Below are 21171 nucleotides of genomic sequence, written 5' to 3'. Positions count from 1 at the left end.
AGGAGCTGACAGTATGGGGAAGAGAGAGACAAGTAAATAATTACAATACTGAATAATGAAAAGCCAAGACAGGAAATGCACAGGGTGCTTTGAGAAAAAGATAGACAAAAAGGGAAACATATAGGAAGTAAAATAGATAAATAAAAACAGAACTTAATCTATAGCAATAGGTATGATAATCTGTGATACTCCTTTAAAGAAGATTATCATCCCATATTTGAGACTCAGAAAGGTTAAGGAGACACCCATGTGCCACATATCGAATGGCAGAGCTGGAAAGAGTCTTACCAAGGTGTCCTGATTCCAATTATGCACCATTCCTTCAAAGAGAGATTTTGTTTTTGAAAGCATGTACTAGAAGACAAGTTTCTCTTTTCCTTTAACAGAATAAATAATAAATATCAATGAGACTTTTGCTTCGTTTTGTTTTGTTTTCCAGGGGTTTCTCTTTTCCTTTAACAGATTATCCAGTTGTTGCCTTTGTGTTCATCCTTTATGCATTAGAAGAATGAAAGATAAAATACCCACGACTCCAATATGAGAGTCAGTATTGTGTAAAAGGAATAACATGTGGGGACTGACAGGTCAAAAAAGTCCCTAGTTAAGTTGAAGTTCAAGTCGGCCACAGGAAGCCACTTACAGCAGGCTCAGCCCCCAGCCCGCCCCCCGCCACCCAACTCATCCGGTGAGCCTGGATTCAGCATGCAGGCTCGGGGAGTGGCGATAATTGCTCCAAGGGAGAGGCAGGAGCTCACATTCTTTATGCCCAAAGCTGCTTTGAAGTTTTGGACTAAAAAGAGAAGGGAAGTTCTTGCCTCTTTAAATAATCAGGCATAGAAGAATGAATTTTTTATCCCTAAGTCTAAAATCAAATTTATTACCTTGCCTCTAACTAGTGCCTCCTCTCAACTTCCTGCCATCACCTAAGCATGGAAGTTTCCTTGTCGTTGTTTTCCCGCGCCCAACTTCTTTCATATCTAGTCAGTTTGCAAGTGTTGGGGACTCTGCCTCAGGAGTTCAGATGTCTCACCGACCTTCTCCACCCCCATCCCTGGTTGAAGGTCTCCTTACCAGCTTCCCTGGACTCTCAGCTGAGTCCCTCATCCCTCTCCACTCCCCTCCAGCAACACAGCTAAACAGAGATTTGAACAAGTACATTGACATGCTTAAAACCCTTTAATTGCTCACTATGGACAATTAAATATATTCCAAACACTCCAGTCCAGCAATATTCAAAGCTCCTAGCTACTGGGTTTTGCCTGTATTTCCTGTCTTACCTCTCATTACCCTCCCGAATCGACCTCATTCTCCAAGCAAATTAAATTATTTTTCTCCCCCAGACAGGCCCTTTCCATCCTGCATCCACATCTCTGCACTTGCATTTTCTTTCACTTGGATGCCCTCCTTTCTATCCTGCAAGGCCTAGTTCATATGCTACCTTAAACATTTTCCTCCCTGATAGAAATCATTTCTCCCTCTTCCGACCAGGTGTAGCATTTTGTTTTTATGGGTCTTAGGGCCCTTATCACAAACAGATCCATGTTATAGTTAGTCATGTACAAAGCACGTGCTACAGAGTCACTCCTGAGGAAGAATTGCAGTTCATCCCATGACTCGCTATGTGGCATTTGTCAATGGCTGTGGTGCAAATATTCATACCATGGTTGATTTCAGGGAGTTGGAAAGATACGTGCAAACCGGCTTTAGTGATAGCCGGAAGGAGCTGACCCCAGCGCACCAGTATTCATTTGTTTCTTTGTAAAATGGGAAAAGAATACCTTTCCATGGAATTCTTGTAAAGATTAAATGACAAAGAAAATGTATGTTACTTAACACAGCCTGGCGCGGAGTAAACACGCCATATGCTAGTTCTTCTGCTGTGATTGCTCCCGTCACTCCCGCTGCTGCTCCAGCACGATCGTCACCACTGCTAGTAAGGGTGCTATGCCTGAGCCTACTCCTGCTACTATTTCCACGCTCGGATTAATGGTAGTATCTGCCCCACTAAACTGCAAACTCCTTGAAGTAGGGAAGCACTACGTTTCAAGCGCAGGGCTTTACCAAACACCGTGCTAAGAGCTTCATATATATTTTCTCCCTTAATTCTGACCATCACCCCATGACAGTCTATAATTATCTCCAGTTTCTAGATGGTGAAATGAGATTGAAAGAGCTTAAGTCACTTGCTCAAGAGCGCACAGATGAGAAGTGGTAGGGCTAAAATTGAAACGAAGTTTTGTTTGGCTTCACGAACCGTTCTTTGATTAAACATATTTGATGCTCAAGTATTTATCAAATTAATAAATTGTCTTAATTTCAGACAGCAAACTTAACTTTTTCCCCCAAACTCTTCCTCCTGTGGATTAATCTTTATGGTCCAGCGAAGACTGCAGAATTGTCCTACCTGCCTAAAGTTCGGTACAAAGTCAAAGCTATAAGAGAAAACACTGAGTAGTGATTATTTCTAACTTCTTTTTTTTTTAACTTTTTATTTTGTATTGAAGTATAGTTGATTAACAACGCTGTGATAGTTTCAGGTGTACAAGTAACTTCTTATCAAAGAAGAATTCTAGCCATGCTTTTTTGTAATAAACAAGCACAAATTCAATATAATTATAAATGTCACATAAGACTAGAAATTAATGAGCATGTGAGACAACTCTGAAAAATCAAAATTGATCATTCTTGTCTAAGTGTAGTCAAAGAAAGTGCCCATGGACTGAAATGTAGTTTCATTAGCTTGATTAAAAGTGAAAACTGGAGGAAGGGTAAAGTAGGTCAAAAATCTCCTGACTCCTTTAGGATTAAAACATTTACTAGATACTAAGTATGTGTGAAAGGATCAGTAAGAATCTATTTGCCATTCTTGGAGGATATGGAAAGAAAGACAGGACACCCTCAACTGGAAAAATTGATTATAAAGAGAATGAAAAACAAAGAATTGGGCATGAACTCTAGCAAAAGGATTTCTAAAGTGGAAATTCCTTTATTCGTGACCCAAGCTAGGGAATTTATATCTAGAGGGTCAGTGTATATACAGAATACGCAAAGCAGGTTTTATTATGGGACTGATCAGGCTTTCAAAGCCAGCTCTTAATTACATAAAATTCAAGCTTTCTATCATTTTTTGTTATATTCCTCTCACCCACATGTGGAAACACACACACTCACACACCCCTAGCCTTATATAAGACCATATATTGTTCCTAAAATCTTCATTTGAGCTACCCTATACCTCCCCCTCAGCCACATCAACCCCACAGTTCCATTTTTCAATGTCTTAAAACAGCACTCCCTCTCTCCTAAACTAGTTTTGTGGTGGGAAGGAGAAGGAGAGCAAAAAGAACAAGTGGTGAGAAAGGGAGGATTTCAGAGACTGATCACAGCTTGAATGAACACCATAAGAGCTGAACCTTTAGGCTCAGGGTTTCCACAGTTTTTGAGGAACTTGGAGGAGCAGGAACTCATAGAATAATAAATAATCAAAATTAGAATAAACAAGAGTGATGACTACCTTTTCTAAGAACTCTTCATGGAAATTAAGTATTCTGTTCTTCTTCTGTTTGATTTTTTTCAAAAACAAAAAGGTAATAGCATAATTCTTCAATTCTAGACACACCATCAATTTATTAACAGCTTCTTTGAGGGATGGGAGAGGAAATATGACCATATTAAATCTACATAATGATTTTAAGATATATCCCATTTCAGAAAGGTTAACTTTGGAGTTTGGGGCAGTGTCATGAGGCAGGTAAGGTGTGGAGTAGGTGAATGGAAGTGAGAGCACAGCCCAAATCCAGGAAATCTGGTACCTGGACAACCTCTTCTGGTTCTGTTGATAGTTGGTCACCTCCACAGATGGCTAGCTTTGGGTAGACTGGTGAGTTGATGGCCACAAAAGAGGACTGGAGCTTCTACTCACTTAATGACTATCCAGTTGAAAAGTGAGATGGAACACCTGTAGTAAATGAAAAAAACTTCAGGTCAGGGAACTATCTCATCTCCCAGCATACGAAACCATACTATACACCATTTCCAAAACAGAGCCCCACTGGTAAGCTTTCGTCAGTAGCACAGACATACACATTACAGATCCAGGAATGTTGAAAGTTTGTTTACAGAAGCACTGAAAATATTTTCTTCATGGGATTCCACAATGGGAATCTTGTTGTTTGTGAACTGTACATAGTCAAAAACATCATCAGCATATCAATTTTTCACTCCAATTTATACCTGGGACCACCTGTTCTCTGTGGATTCTATACTCCAATCTGAAGGATTTGACTCTGAAGTAAAATGTGTTTATTCATATTTCTCAAGAGAGACCCTTGATTGGGAGGTGAGATAATGTTGTGACACTGAGCTGTGTTCTGACTGAATGTTGATGCACCTGGGGTACGCAGTCATATCTCACTTTAATACCTAGGATCTTCACAAAGTTTTGTCTTTCTTTTTAAGTACATTTTTGAAACTCTTTTTATAAGTAAAAGTAAAAGTGATGGCATAAGAAGTTTAGCTGCCTAAAACCACAGCACCACAGCCTCCATTTACCTCTGTAAAGGTGTGAGTCGACTATAGAAAATTAAAACACCCCACTGTTCACAGGGGGAGTCACTAGCAGAGGCGACTGACTTTCTCCTTCTGTAGAGATGTCATTTGAGCTTTACTGAGTAGTAAAGCTCAAATGACATCTTCCATTGACCATGGAAAGCTCAGGAAAACTGGAATAATGAAGAAAGAAATCAGAGGGAGACCATAAAAGCCCAGTTCATTTCAAGGAGAAAGCAGTAACCGTCCCTTCCCCCTACATTTTAAATATCACAACAAATCTAAGTAAAGAAATAAACAATTCACTGAGAGCACATTTTATGTACAACTTTAATTTCTTCCTACTGTGTTCATTACCAAGCTGTTTACTTTCTTCAGGCAGGATGGGGGGAAAAAAACTTTTAAAAGACTCATTTAACACAGAAGTCAATTTCCACTAATGTAGTCTTCGTGTGGCATATGTGGTCTTCCAAAGCAGACCTATATACACATGTATACATATATTAGCCTCTTCCTTAATAAGAACAACAGCAATTAGCCTACCTTCAAACACATCATCGCTATTCTTATCCCATAGGAAAAAAAATGAATATGAGAACCATTTTATTTACAATAATTGCAGACTGGTTAGTATTTTTGACAGAACTGATTTTCCCCTCACTTGTATAAACAGCTCTAATTGTGAAAAGAATAATGTAACTATTGGATAACCCAGATTTTACTTCCTGAAAAGTTTGGCAGGGGGTATTTTCCATGCATTCTGCCATGAGAAAGCAGGAATAAAGTGCTTTCTAATCAACTGTAGCTATCAAGTTATTTAACACAGAAGAGAGTTTACAGGCACGTCAGGCTTTGAAGTTTCAGGTGTGTCAGGGGGAATGTGAAAGGGGCACATGGACCACCAGAGCTTTCACAGGATCGCCAAGGACTCCACAGGTCCTAGATATCCAAAAGCCACTTTTGTACGTGTCCCATGAAAGGGAAGAATGTGAGGGCTTTGCACTGGTGTATAGGAGGCCAAAGTGGACAGGAAAGAGAGATGAAAGCTGAGGCAACTGAACGGCCTACAAAATATTCATCACAAAGATTCCATAGAATGCCTTCTTTTTTCCTGAGCTCTTCAGATCACACTTATAGGTAAAGATAGGAGGTTTGAATTGGCAAGAATGCATGTCTAGTTTGTAAGAGATGAGGGAATATAAGGGACAGTCTTAAAAGTCCTCAAAATTTCCTCAAATCTCATTCTTTCCAGAAAATTTACCCAGTGGAAACAGGAGAGGAGACATTTGCACCGCCTCCACACACACAACACACACATGCACCTGCTCACTTAGAACCCAAAAACAAGATGCTAAAAGTAGACAGAGAAAATCATCAAAAATAATGCTTAGACAAAATGTCCACATACGAAACACAGACATTAAAGGAAATACATTAGAGTATATATATTTGAGTTCTATCTTTGATAAGTATGACCCAAAAAGAGAATTTTCTCTATTCTACAGAGTTTTTGAAGAGATAGTCCTTTGATGTTTCCTCATCCAAAAAAAAAAAAAAAAGTTTGGTTATTACAGAATTGGGCTGGGCCAGATTTACTACCCAATAGTATTTATCATTGATGCAAAGATCTGTAAACTAATATATATACATTAGGCTCTTTCAGAATTTTGGTCCAAAAAGTGCCCACAAGATGTTTCAGGCTCAGCTTCATCATTTTTACACATGACCCAGGTAATTGCTCCTTATGTAGCTGTTCAAATGTCCGTTGACACCTTAAGCCATTTACGGAATACTTTCACCTACGTTATCCCAACAGATCCTCATAGTCATCCTGTGAAGTAGGTGGGAGAACTACCATTCACTGCCTAACAGATGAGGAACAAAAATTCATAGAAGTGAACACGTCAGAGGTGATGAACGCAGAACCAGGAGCCAAACTGGCTAGTGACCCTTTGTCTAGTGAACTTTGGGGAAACTACAGATAGGTCTGTGTCTCACAACATATGGAACATTCCCATTGTGGTTACCAATCCCAGTATTCATTCTGGCGATACCTTTTTTTTTTTTTTTTTTGGTATTGCCCTTTAGTCCATCTTCTAGGTCCCTAAAACAGCATAGCTAATTCTCACCAATCTCTTTCATTAATTCATCTCCGGGGTTAAGGTTCCTTTTTCCAGAATGTCTCCCCTTAGACAGGGATCAGAGAAACATGAGCTGGGTGTCTGTTGATCAGTCTAAAGAGAAAGGGAACAGCTAATACTTGGTGACCCCCTTTCTAGCAAACCATTGTTCTTTATTAACAAACACATCACCCCAAATAAGGCACAGGTGGCTTGCTTTTACTTGACAATCAATCTGCCTTTAGAGCTCTAACTGATAAGAGGCACAGCCTCTCATTCTGTTAAAGAAATTCTATAGCTTTTTCCTCTTTATCAGCTCTCACTGAAGTGACTTCTTATACAGAAATGAAATGGCACATTGTATGAAATGATTATATCTTTTTAATTCTTTTGTTCATTTTAATAGTATTTGAGAGGAAGCTAAAACGAGTTCTGATGATGACAGGTGGAAGGTGGTAATTGAGTTAGCAGCAATGCATTCATTTTAAACCACTTGTAGAAATGGAGCATTGCTTAGTTGCATAGGTCTGAAATCCCCAAATAAACACATTTGTTATGAGAAGATGACAGCAGTTCTCCACATTAACAGTGAAAGTACTAAGCCCACAGAAGACATTCTAGTTGTTCTGACAGAGTGGCTTGAGTGCTATGCCACCTCATTAAATCCAGCCAAAGTAAAGGAAGAAAAGGTTGATGAGGTCATAGCCCAGGAGTGAGGTCACCAGCTAATCTGACCTCATAGCAACAAAAGAAGTTTGATGAAAAGGTGTCCCCAGGGTAGAAGTCAGCATCCCTTTGCCTAAATGAGTCTTTCAGCTCAGAAAAAAAAAATTGTTGGCTAGACTCTCTTAGCGTGCCCAGGGTAGCATGTAACTAATAGCACTTTAAAGTCTATTGTGAATGATATAATGATTAACTGACCTTTCAAATCCTAGAAAGGTTACATTAGCAGCCACTATCAGTGCTTCAGAGCTGAAGCAGTAGAGTGTGAAACTCGAATTCCACCATGAGCTCAGAGAATGATTAAAGTCAGAAGTGATCCATGGCTGCTTATAAATGAAGTCCAAGAGTCCCAATATTATCAATAACATGGAGTAGACAAAGTATAATTGTGGGTGACAAAAAAAATAGTTAGATTTTGCTTTTAGTTTTCTAATGAAAGCAGTTGCGCTAATGAAAATATTTGTTATTAGCTGTAAATTCTGGAAATGAATACTATTTTTAAGAATGTAGGAGACTGTCTTAAAAATATTTCAAAGAGCACACTATTAATTCAAGCCAATCAATAATACAGCATAGCCCTCTAGTTACCAGTGAGAAGAAATTTATTCACTAGTTTTATTTCTTTCTGAAATCCATATTTAAAGGTTTGGGATTGACTATGTCAACGTAAGTTGTCTTCTTTTTATCAAAATATTATTTATTACTCAAACACTTCTAAAGCAGTGTTATGACTCTTTAATTTGTTGAGTAGAAAAAATGAATATTTACTAACATTTCTTGAAAACTTGCTGTAAGCCCACAAGAAAGAATTTGACATCGTCACACTGTGTTTTCCTTAACTTGACAGGAAGTCAACGTCAAGTAGACTGACTTGAATCAGGACCTCATTTGGGAAGTATAAGTGTTCAATAAACTGCATTACTTTTTTATTTGGAAAATACTCAAGTTCAGTGGCTTTATCATCCTGAACTTTACTTTCTGAAAACCTGGCAATCCCATGTGGACTTCTGGTAGAATGAGCAATGCAAAGAGCTGGCTTGGACTTGGCATGTCCTTGTACTTCTGGGGATTGATGGACCTTACAACCACTGCTCTCTCGGGCACACCAACACCGCCAGGCAAATTAGAAGCGTTCCTGTCAGACAAGCCACAGTCACACTCTCGGACAAAGAGGAGCTGGGTTTGGAACCAATTTTTTGTTCTGGAAGAATACACTGGAACTGACCCTTTGTATGTCGGCAAGGTAAGAACTGCCAAAGAGAAAGATAAATGATCGGAATATTGAATATTGACATTGAATAAGAATATGAATTGCCTATGAAAGCTCAAATAGTCTAAGGCCTGAGAACAATTTTAACTAGATATATGTTACTTGACAGCTAGCTGAAATCTAATTTTTGCTGTGTCAGATACCGATCAGAAAGGAAAGATTTCTCTCCTTGTTCTTGCCTCTGTTCTGAGTGGGAAATATTAGGAATTGGATTTTTGCAGGAAAAGCCTTGGACCCTGTAAGAACCATTCAAGTCCCCCCAGAGGCAGCAGCAGCCTCAGGAATAACAGGATGGGGAAGAAATAAACTGGGAAATGCAAAGGTAGGAGTAGAGGGTTTTTTGCCTTTTTTTTTTTTCAAAGCATTTCCACAGGTATTGCCTGAGGCCTTAATTTAATGGAAATAAAAAGAATAAAACATTCATTTCAGAAGATCCTAGCTTGTGCTTCAGGATAGTTGGAGACAATCAATGACTATATTTATAAACTTTATATTCAAATTCCCTTGATTTATCTGTCATCATTTCATTTTTAATCCGGGCTTTCTCCTGTGTTTACTTATTTTGGATGTTAATCAGAGACCACTTTGCAAAAGCAACCAAATGAGAGAAAGTGGGAAACAAGGAACTAATTAGAAAATAAATAATTCATTCAAATAACAAACACTTGTTTAGCACAGAGGCTAAGAGTGTGGGTTTCAGAGTCAAACATACGTGGGTTCAAAACCCAGCTCTGCCAATTGCTTCCAGAGTGACTTTGGAGAACCACGTAATAAGAGAACCACAACTTCTCAAGAGCTGTCTACATAAGCTCTTTCCTCAACTCCCACCCACTTCTCAACCCAGTTATCTGACTTCTGCCCTCACTCTGCACTAAACTTGTCTTTTCAATGCTCCTAAGGACCTCCCCACCACCAGACCCAATGGCTTCATTTTATGGAACCACCCAACAGCGGCCTTGGACACTGCTGCCCAGTCCCTCCTTCTCGACTCACATTCTTCTCTCAGCTTCATGACCTTCACAAGCCCATTTTTCCTCCTTCTTTCTCAGCCTCTTTGCTGGTCCTCTCCCTCTGCCTGACCCCAACCACTGGTGGTCCTGTAAGCTTTGCCCTGGGTCTCTTCCCTATCCACATTCATTCCCTGGGTGGATTCGTCATCCCTATGGTTTTAACCATCCGTTAAACCGTCCCCAGCTTAAAAGCCTTTTCCATCATGAATACATCTTCCACCTATTCAGAGTCCAAAGATCTCTAGCAACTTGATATTTGTAAAACGTTTCTTCCAACTAGACACACATAGCTACCGCTAAAATAGGTTTAAGAAAATGTTTTTGTATTCGGTAATTGTTTTGTGTATTTGTACAGTTTAGAGCCCTCCTCCCTCCTCCCAAAGATAGAAACTGAGATGTCATCCCTGGCCTTCCCTACATTTCCCTAACACTGAGTACCCAGCACAGAACTGGACATACAAAAATGCAGAAAGACAAGAGTATCTGACAAGTTTCTGGGCTACCACAGTACCATGTGTCATTCATATTCTCATAAAGCAGATCATTTAATCATCATAACAATGTTACGAGGTAAGTATAATTCACTATTTTGATAATTAGAGTAGGGAACAAGGCTCAGAGAGGTTACGTTCCTTGCCCAAAGTTACACAGAAGGCAACAGGAAATCTTAAACCGAAGCCATGGGCTTTCTTTTACACTGCCCTTCACATGGCCATGACTTTAGACCTAGCCCTGAAAGATACACAGAAGCATCAATGGTGTCGGTGAGACCAGGAATGTAACCAAGCCTGTTTCCTGAAGGTGGGAGCACACAGCTGTGTAGTACCCTCTAGTACTCATGATTAGTGCTCACCCTTTCCTAATCACCCCAACCCAGGACACAGGATACCTCCGCATCTCCACAGTCATCCAACAGTTGGTTGCTGTCCAACCAACACTCCAGCAAACAATGAAAGCTTTTACCCTGAATTGGGTATGTCACCTCCACATGAAGAAGATAATTATGTATTCACTTACCCAGGCACTTTTCCCCTTTACTTTCTTTTGAAAGAGAATCCAACCACCTTTCATTCCCTCTCTTCCAGGGGCATTTCAGCTTGTCACCTTGAGCTCTGGAAGATGTCTGTTTAGAGAGCTGGCCTGAGTATTTGCTTATTTCAGAAAGGAGTGTGGTAACAATTATCAGCTGTAATTGGTATGGCCTTATAAAATCCACACTGGGCTTTCCAGGGACAAGGCAGTGTCGAGTTAAAGCTAGATTATATTGACATATGCAAAGAGGGGGATGCAGAGAGCTTGTGCTTACGCACGAACCTGTGGTCCCAAGTCATACTGAGGTTAACAACTACATGGAAGCTGTCTAACCACAAACTGTAAGCACTTGCTGCATTCCTGGAACTATACGAGGCACCATGAAAGACAGCAAAAGGAGTGAAAGTCACCCTTGTGTTTAACATTTTTTCATGATCTTCATGTACTTCCCATCATTCACTACTCCTTTGGCTCAAGATCTTATAGACTAAAGAATTGTTAGGTTAAGTAGACTATCCACCTGCCTGTCTAGTATAAGTACATAACCACGTGCTGCCAACTCCACTCCAGAAGTTCCTTACCTTCCTCCAAAGAGCTGGTGCTCAGTCAGTGTTAGCTGAATTAAGAATGGATAAACATAAAACACATTTTTATTGCAGTGCCAATTTGCTGAGTGACTTAGAGAAAAGCTGTTAATATCTCTTCTTTTCAATTTTCACAACCAAATGTGTATTCTATGGCTGGTAAACCTAATATTAAATGCACAGTACTGTGCTGGTTATTAAGCTAGTGTCTCAGCTCTGTATTCACCTTTCCATACTCCACTTTGTGATGCTGGGGCTGGAACTCTGCAAACCAGTTTCTCCTTTTCCAACCAGCTCCCACTGGGTTCTGAGAGTAGAATGCACTAGAGGGAGAACCAGAGGCAGGAGGAGGGAGAAGGGACTTGTTGCTTTTACCTGCAGCAGTTGATTCCAGTTTCTGGATTCTTTCCACACTCCCAGCCCCAGCCTCATCACACCCGCTGAGAAGTATCAGCACCACTGGATGGCGCCGCCTTCTCAGAAGTCTGAGTCTCTGCTCCGTGGGAGGTGGGCGCTGGGGGGCACCTCCTCTAAACTCCTGAAGCTCCAGCCTGACGGGGCAGCGCTCCCTTCTCAGAGGTCTCTGGCCCAGCCTCCTCCAAATGCCCAGATTCCAAGAGCCCCAACTTCTGCCCTCTGCTCCCCCAGCCAGAGGGACACTAGCTAGTTTCCTGGAGTTATTATCTCTCCTATGATACCTCAATGTTCCCTTTCTGCCTTTTCAATCCTTCATATTAAATTCTCTCTGCTAAAATGACTGGTGTGGGCTCTGTTCCCTGACTAGGTCCTGAACTGATACAATTTCAGGTGACCCTTGAGCAACGTGGGGGTTAGGGGCACCACCCAACCGCACCCTGGAAAATACATTTTTAACTTTAGAGTCGGCCCTCTGTCTATATCCATGGTTCCTCCATAATCACCGTTTACTCTGTATCCGTGGTTCTGCATCCACAGATTCATGTGTAATACTGTTTGCAGCATATACTATTGAAAAAATCCACATATAAGTGCACCCTCGTAGTTCAAATCCATGTAGTTCAAGGGTCAACTGTATAGTCCCCAGAAACTAGTTCTGTGTAAGCAGATCCTGGCCCTTTACATAGCTGGTACTCCTCCTGTTCATAGGAGGCCCTCCTGCTTCTCTGTGGATGTCCTCCCCCCCCCTTCCCCCCTCCCCTCCCCCTTTCTTGCCCATAAGCACACACACACAAAGAAGGTACCTGAAAGGTGCTTGCCAGCTCTTTTAAGGCAAAGGTAACGTGGTTTCACTAAAAGCTTTAACCCTACTACTACACCCTACACCACTCATTCAATAAAATTTTATTGAGCATTTGCTACACATGAGGACTCACACTAAGATGAAAGCCACGCGGTTCCTGACTTCAAGGGACTCACAGTCTACAGAGTTCCTCCAATTCTTCTCTCAATACAAACAAAAACAAAGATAACAGAGCCAACGTTCAGCCCAGACTCCACGGACATCAGCCAGCCGAGTAGCTCCTGAGGAACCAGAACTTTCTCTACAGCAGCAAAGATTTCTAGCCTCCTGTTACTTATTAAGTACTCTCCATAGGCAGAGCACTTCAACTTGGCCTATGATGATCACAAGTATGCTTAACTTTCTTAAGGTTCATAGGACAAAACTTTTTAGATGACAAACAGAACACCTCAAAACAAACCTGGGTATTTTCTTTAACGTCAGCTTCTATCCTTTCTTTTTCCCCTGGATAATCTGCCATGCCCTGAATTAACCTATTTCATCCTAAGTGAAAGTTCTATGCCACATGCCTTAAAACTACACGTTATTTATATGTATATGTATATTTATATTTATATATGTATAGACATATATATGTAAACACACACAAATATATACATTTTTTTTTTTTTTAATCCTTAGATCCCTGTCCTCCTCCTCCCAATTCCATTCCTCTGCCTGAGAACACAGTTCCAGATGGAATGGATTTTCATTTCTTTGTGGCCGGGTCCAAATAAAATGGCTTTCTACTCTACACAGTAAGAGCTAGGCACCTCTGCCTTTTTAACTGCATAAACAGAAGATTTGGATTGCGATAAAAAAATAATAATACTGTCTATGGAATGAGGAAATGGGAGAACTTTATAAAAAATAATAATACTGTATATGGAATGAGAAAATGGGAGAACTTTATATTCTAAATAGAATTCTTTAAGTAGAAAAAAATCCACAGCTATTTTTTCGGTCAATTTTGTTCTCTTACTTCCCTTCTGTAGATAAGACACAGCTGAATTCCTCTAGGCAGCAAAATCGCTGCCTGTGTGATTTGGCCGTGAGTCAATTTGAGATTCAGCTCAAAACCAGCCACAACCTGCAAACCCATCCTTGTCTGAGGATGTCGTGAATACACTTTCAGGTGTCTTCTTGGTGTCCGTGCCATTTAATCCTCAGACTAACACTGTCCCAGCAATGCTTCAGGCAGCCTTCTCCAGCTTCTACCATTGGGCTATGCATAACAAAAAGGCCAACAGGTTGTTTTTTTGCCGTCTCTGCTACACTCCTGAAGGTTTGAAGGGAGTACAGAAGAGCTGGGCATGTTAATACCCTTCTCTCTATGCACGTATATCATCATGGTAATTGGCCCCATTTATAGCTTTCCTATTATGGGAAAGACACTGTACTAGGTGCTTTACATACATTAATCTCTAATGAGCCCAACAAACCTTCACAGTAAGAATTAACATTGTCCTCTACATTTATAATATGAGGAACTTGAGAGTTATAAGCGTTAAATAATTTGTCAAGGGCACTCAATTTATAGCTGATACAGACAGTGTTCAGGCCAGATATACTTGCCTCTCTGGCCTAACCCTAATGCTGGCTGTCTGTTTTATAAACTATATCTCATGGACTTCATCACTGAGCTATGCAAAGTGCTAACTACCCCAGCAACAACAGAGCTGGTGGTAGCTGACTAAGTGTAACTAATTTTCTGTTGCCCCCTTAGAGAAGGACTATTATAAGAGCACAAAATTCCAGGGTTCTTGCCATCTATATACATTGTCTATAATTAGGGGTGCAGGAGTTTATTTCTAGGCTTAATATGAAAATAGTGCCCCGGACTCATTTCGAGAGTCGTTACGAAGTAATTTGGGAGGAAATATAGCTGGATGGACAGATAAAAGCATGTCCCTAACAGAACCTTCCACATATAGATTTGAGTGATTCAGTTATGAGGCCAAGAACTGGTCCCACCAAAAGGAGAGATACACTGATACAAAGAATAATAACCAGTAGTAAAATTCCATTTTGATGCCTGAAACATAAACAAGCATAGTCCCACTGAGTGAAACTACGGAATTCAGAGAATTTCAAGAGCCCCTGGAAGTCATTTTGTATTTCCAGTATGGTGGCCACTGGTCTATCTATTAGCTATTTCATCAGCTTCTCAGCCAACTCGAACTGTCATAAAGTTTCTGAAATTCCAAAACTTAATTTATATCAACACTTGTACAATTTTTAAATGTTTAGCTTGTCCTTTTCTTAAAAAAAAAAATTAAATGGAAAGGCTGGACTCCTTCTTATTAGACTTGCTCCTATTGTACACATTGGGACCTACACTTTCCAGAACTCCTGTTTTCTATACTTCTCAGGGAAAGGAACTTCAAAAACAGTACTAAGTTAAGGATACTGAATGGAATGTGGAGAAACTTTACTTATTCATCAACTTATATTTGCTCTTTGATATAATCATGTTCAATGCGTATTAGTTCTCTGTAGACATTTTAAACATCTGAGTGAAAAAAAGTCTTTCTGTTTGAAAGGAAATCATAAATTTAGACCATATTGAAAAATCTATTTATTTCTGACACCTGTTCATATGTCGGTGCTTTTTTTCCTCAGCTTCATTCAGACATGGACCGGGGGGATGGATCCATCAAATACATCCTCTCTGGAGAAGGTGCAGGTGTCGTGTTTACCATCGACGACACCACTGGAGACATCCATGCCATTCAGAGGCTTGACCGAGAGGAAAGGGCCCAGTACACTTTAAGGGCTCAAGCCCTGGACAGGCGGACGGGCAGGCCAATGGAGCCAGAGTCAGAGTTCATCATTAAAATCCAAGACATCAATGACAATGAGCCCAAGTTCCTGGATGGACCTTATGTCGCCACTGTGCCAGAAATGTCACCAGTGGGTAAGGTGGAGATTCACTGATTCTCACAAACAGCGGTTCCACTATAGAAGATCCTCCTGTCTAAACATGGAGAAGGACAGAATGTGCACAACAGTTCACAAATCATAAAACTCTACCAAGTTACTTAGACAATGAAGACAGCCATAGTATAAAATAGTAGTAATACTAAGCTTAGTATTGTTATTCAGTTCCGGTTCTTAAAAAGCAAAACAAAATATAGATGATAGATAGATAATATTTGATTCATAAGGGAGAAGCATTTTGGTACTATCAAAAAGAAGAATGAAGGGCCCAAAGACTGTGTTGTCCTTACGAGTTACTAAGAATTTAAAACACAAGTAACTCCCATCCCCACTGAAGAGGTACTTCTGTACTAAGCAGTTATGGAAACTTGACCTAGAAAGAGGCCCTCCCAAGGAAGCAAATGCTTTAAAAATGCCCATTCAGGATTGCATTCAGCCTTTAGCAATTCAACTTGAATAGGTTTCCACCATCTCTCTCCCTCAGGAACTTCTGTTATCCAGGTGACAGCCACAGATGCTGATGACCCAACCTATGGCAACAGTGCCCGGGTAATGTACAGCATCCTCCAGGGCCAGCCATATTTTTCTGTGGACTCCAAAACAGGTATGTGATGTAATACTTGAGTCAGAGGTGTTGATTTTATTCTCTAATGATTTGTAACTGCTATTTATGACAGACACAACTCTCCTTTTCAAGAACTCTCCAGGGAATGTATTAACTAGAGAGGATTGTTACAAGCTTTGGGATTAAGAGACCAAACTAGCACTGCCCTGGTGGGTAAGAGCAGCACAATGCATAGACAGTGGATAAAGTCTGATTGGAGAGGCCCAAAGAACTGCCTACACAAAAGTATGCCTCCTCACTAACCTGCAAAAATACCATGGTTGTATTTATTCCCGGGGAGTAAGGTCTTTTATAACGCCAAGAAGATCTAAGAGGATTGGCATATTAACCTGGGCTCACTACAGAACTAGAATAATTGATTTTGAAACTAGGAAGAACCTTAGGGGAATAATCCAGTCCATCACTCTTCACTTAAAGGATAAGGAAATTGGGAATGGAGACCTAACAAAGTACTTCTGGTTGTAGAGGTGTCCCCTGACATGTGGTCTGATGTTCTTCCCACTGAGCCACCCCGTACTAAGCACAGAGCAAGGCCAGAATGAGTGGATGAATGTGATGAGGGGGGAGAGAGCACAGAGCATGGAATGTGGCCCCCCAAAAAGGAGGTGCTAAGTGGGACACTCTAACAGGGAGGACAGCATAGAGAACTGGATGGGTAAGGAGGTAAGGAGCAATGTGCTACAAAAGAACACGTCAACAATCAACAAATCAATTTGGCTTTGGGATTTTTGTTTTGTTTTGTTTTCAGTTTTACCCAAGAGCTTTGACTACAGAATTTATGTTTTATCTATGAAGGACTCCCTTTAATACTTTCAAGTTGGGCAGAGCAATTATTATGATTATTATCTTGCACTTGTGCCAGACTTTCTCGCTTTTAAAATACATTCATAAATATTACCATATTTGAGCCTCCCAATAATCTTGTGAACTAGTGAAATATATGGAAGTGTTGTTACTCCCATTTCACATACAGGAAAATTGAGGACCGAAGAGTAATTAACACAAAACTTGAGTAAAGAAACTTACAGCCACAGAGATAAAGGCAATGACAAACACTCAAAGTCATCCCTTTACAGGAAATAGAAAAAACACATTTCTATTAGCAACCTGATATAATTTTTTCCAGAAGTCCTCAGGGGAACCAGGCATTCGGAAAACTGTATCATAAAAGTAGAAAGTGAGGGAGTATACATTAGTAGGAGGAAAGAAAAAAGGTTGCTGTTAGGGACTTCCATAAAACAGTAACTTTAACCATTCTACAGATGGAGGGAGGGAGACTGAGGGGGTGCCCACAGGGAGGAAAAATACAGACAGGAAGTCGGTAATGTGTCCTTTACAGCCCAAGAGGAAACTTACATTATTTTGACAGCTCCCAGGGGGCATCTATAGTGTTAAGTTCAAAAATACATGAAAAGATCGTTATTGCCATGCCCATAGGCCATTTAAAAAAAGAAAATGCCAAATATTTCACTTTAGAATGTTGTTACTATAATGCAATATATATACATTATAGGAGTAAAATGGGGACAGGTTTGTGGTTCCCAGTTCCTTCCCTTGGCATGCAAAAGGTCTGCTTAGCCAAGGGTCATGTTGTAAACCTGAAGTAAACAAGCCTTTAATCTTTACCTAGAGAGCACAGAAGTCAACTTTTCTAAGTTGAAGTGTTCAAAGGAATATAAAACATTACCACACATCCTTGGCAGGATCAAAACAACGCATTTCACAGGATTTTGACTTAGACCCCTCTTCCTAACTGAAACCGTATCATCATACGGCAGTGCTGCTACCTACGGTCTGGGGGAGATCATCCTGTATGTCTGTTAAAAATAAACAACTCACAGAGCATCTTTCATGTCTTAGCTCACGGAATGCACTGAAGCACAGAGGTAAGCAGAACCTAACAAAACAGAATGAACATATAACAAAAGGAAAAGCAAATCTGAATTCCAACCCTGCTTACAATTACTGTGGAGGCAGGAGAAAGCAGACTAGGAACGAGTTGCCTAAAGAAGAGTCATTCACACTACAAGGGCTCTAGGGGCTGAAAGAAAGAGCTAAAGGAGAATTATCTAAAATCACAGATTTGCAGGCCTATGAGGCTTTATTTTGCGGACCCGAAGCCCGTTTTGTCTGGTGAGACAGAGCAGCCTGAAACTGTCTCAGACTGCCAGTCCCCCAGCCTGTTAGAGAAGCACTGCTGCCACCTCCTGCTCTTTCTCAGTAATGTTGCCAAAGGAAATCGGCCCACGAAGCTCTGCCGGCTGGAATAGTTATTTATTCACCCTTTGTTTAAGCACAGCATTTTTTTGACGCTGGGATTCTGACCTCAAATTTAATAAAAGATGTGACTTGCATCTCAACTCTAGCCATTAACAATGCACAAGGAGAAGCCTAGAACCCAATCTTTAAAATGGAACTTGTGGTTTTGTTTTTAAAAACAAAGTCATTTCTATTCTGCAGGTGTAATTAGGACAGCACTCATGAACATGGACCGAGAAGCCAAAGAATACTATGAAGTGATTATCCAAGCCAAGGACATGGGAGGGCAGCTTGGCGGATTAGCTGGGACCACAACGGTCAACATCACCCTCTCAGATGTCAATGATAACCCACCCCGCTTTCCCCAGAGTGAGTACCTAACCAGTGAGAGTATAGGTCTCAAGCCAGAGGGATGCAGCTGTGACAGCGGTGAAAGAGAAAGGCCTGAGTCCCTCTTTGAGTTCAATTTTTCATGGATTCCTTTCTGACATTTATCATGCAATTCTCACATAATTATTTCCCTTCTAGATACCAACTTCCCATAGCACTAAACCAGTGTTTAAACTCTTTTTTTCTTGATTGCCATGCCCTGACCACTCCCCATAAAATTAAATATTAAGCAGTAAGACTTTGTTGGGTAGGGCTGAACTTTAGAGAGCCACAAACCATTGTAATATATAATAAGTATCTAAGATTTTTTCACCTCTCCCCAACAAGAATTGATTTTTGCCCCCTAGGGGGCAATACTGCCCTTGTTGAGAATGCATGCAGGGAAACTATGCCACAGCTGGAGGTGAACATAGTGACCCATCTGACCACCTTCACCAATCAATTCACAAGCAGGTACCAAGCACCTGCTCTGTAAGGGCCCTGGGCATGAGGGGCACAAGATGACTGAAACCCAGTCTCTGCCCCTGTGAAGCTTAAAGTCCACTTGGGGAGTACATACTCAATACTCATCAAAAGTTAACCAGGAAGCAGCATTTGCTGTGCCACTTGGTTACTGTAGAATGAAGCCTTCACAAGAAACCAAGATGAGTAAAGGCTTAATAAAAGGAAGAGAGCTCAGCAGGGGACTGAAGAATATAAAGGATTCAAATAGGAAGAAAGGAAAACATTCCAGAAGGGGGAAGCTATTCATTCAAAAAATATTTGCTTTGGGCAACATTCTAGATATGGGATATAAAGACCTAGAAATAAAGCTGCAAATGTAATTTTATGTTCAAAGATCCCTAAAATGAAGACCTGCTCTTCAGTGTTTCAAATTTGTTATATTTCTAACGGAAGTCACTGCAAAGTTTTTGAGCAAGTGAGAGACATAAAGGAAGGCTAATATGATAGCCGCGTACAGCACTGGTTGCTAGGGGTGGAGACTAGAAGCAGGAGAGTCTGTTAGAAGGCTTTTAGAGTGGTCCAGATTTGAACTGATAAGGATGTAAGGAAACAGCAGAAGGGGTGGAATGGGGCAAATAAGAAAACTTGGATTTCTGTCTCTTGATTTCTTGGCTAAGGGAAGATGGAATCAAAGATGACAGTGATGTTCTAAGTCTGGGTGACAGGGAGAAGAATTGTACTACTGATAGAAACAGAGGATACATAATGGAACTAGTGGCAGGGAAGGAGGAAGACAAATTCCAATTTGAATATGAAGTGACAGCAGGACAATCAGATTGAAGGTCCTTAAGGAAGGTGGAATACAGAGCTATGACTGTGGAATGGAGCCCAGGAACAGAGATGTGAATTTGAGAAGCAGATGCCTAAAAGGGAGCAGTTGGAGAAGTGAGAGCAGCAGACACAACTCCAGGTGAAAGACTTAACCAGGGGGAATCAGGTTAAACAACAACAACAACTAAACTAAAAACCAGACCATCAGCTGAATAGCTACATTTTGAGTCAGTCAAACCAAGTAAGCCATCTATTTTATCTATGTAAACAGAGGAAGAGAACTCAAATATTTACATACAACTGGTATCCATAAAGTCCCCATGAGATTTCGTGAAACTAAAAGACAGTATATTAAATATTTCACAAGTGGTACAAATAAGTAGGTTACTAAGTTGATTGGTTCTACAAATCAGAATAGTAGTGCATCATGAAAACAGTTTATGAAATGCCATATGGATTGGCTTCTTAATTGCTTTGCTGACCCCGTGGGTTCCATCTTTATTATTTCATGAATGGCTCACACTGTGCACACTGTAGACTACAGATTCTTGAACATCCTTGATCCTATCTGGCTTTGTAATTTGACACTAGACAGTATCTCTGAGGCATAAAGGGAAGAACGAAGTTATTACACAGCTCACAGTATGTAGATCTGGACATATTGCAGGGAAGTTGTATGTTACCTACCAGGGCTCTTGGCCTCCTTAATCAATAGAAATTGATCAGAGGCCAGGCAAGGCTTTACTGGGGACTCGCAGCAGTGGCGAGTGAGAACAACAGTTTCCCTTGCTTGCTCCCTGCGCGGGGGCGAGCTCACTCCTTATATGGGTTGAGGGTCGGGGTGTGTCCAGGGGTCGGGACAGAGGGGTGGCTGGGGAGGTCTGCCCACCACTTAGGTGGTGTTGTGTGCAGGGGGCAGGCGCAGTACCCTGCTTTTGCTCTGGGCCCTTCAAAAGTGGCAGTGGGTTTTTTGGTCTCTTTGTATCTTTTGTCCAGAATTTGCCCCAACTGTGCATGCACCCAGTTATTTTTAGTCTCATATAGCTTCTCTGTCTTTTGTTGCTGGAGGAGAGGTGTGTCCAGGTGCAAGCACTGCAGCCCTGCAGCAAAGGGGCCCAGGTCCCAGCCTGTCTCAAT

At 40.8% G+C, this 21171-nt stretch overlaps 1 protein-coding gene across 1 annotated transcript in view; it reads left to right on the top strand.

The window, feature by feature from the left end:
* The window catches only part of CDH20 (cadherin 20), a 206262-nt gene that overhangs the window by 136632 nt on the left and 48459 nt on the right, over window positions 1–21171 (top strand). Inside the window, exons 2-5 of the mRNA XM_067698919.1 lie at window positions 8239–8634; window positions 15168–15462; window positions 15970–16089; window positions 18571–18738. Coding sequence (XP_067555020.1) covers window positions 8389–8634; window positions 15168–15462; window positions 15970–16089; window positions 18571–18738 — 829 coding nt within the window. The 5' untranslated portion in view covers window positions 8239–8388. The remainder of the gene's footprint in view (window positions 1–8238; window positions 8635–15167; window positions 15463–15969; window positions 16090–18570; window positions 18739–21171) is intronic.

The sequence above is a fragment of the Pseudorca crassidens genome, chromosome 12, assembly GCF_039906515.1.
Source record: "Pseudorca crassidens isolate mPseCra1 chromosome 12, mPseCra1.hap1, whole genome shotgun sequence".
Taxonomy (NCBI): Eukaryota; Metazoa; Chordata; class Mammalia; order Artiodactyla; family Delphinidae; genus Pseudorca; species Pseudorca crassidens.
The sequence above is the reverse complement of the archived record's forward strand: the minus strand, read 5'-3'. Positions and strand labels throughout refer to the sequence as shown.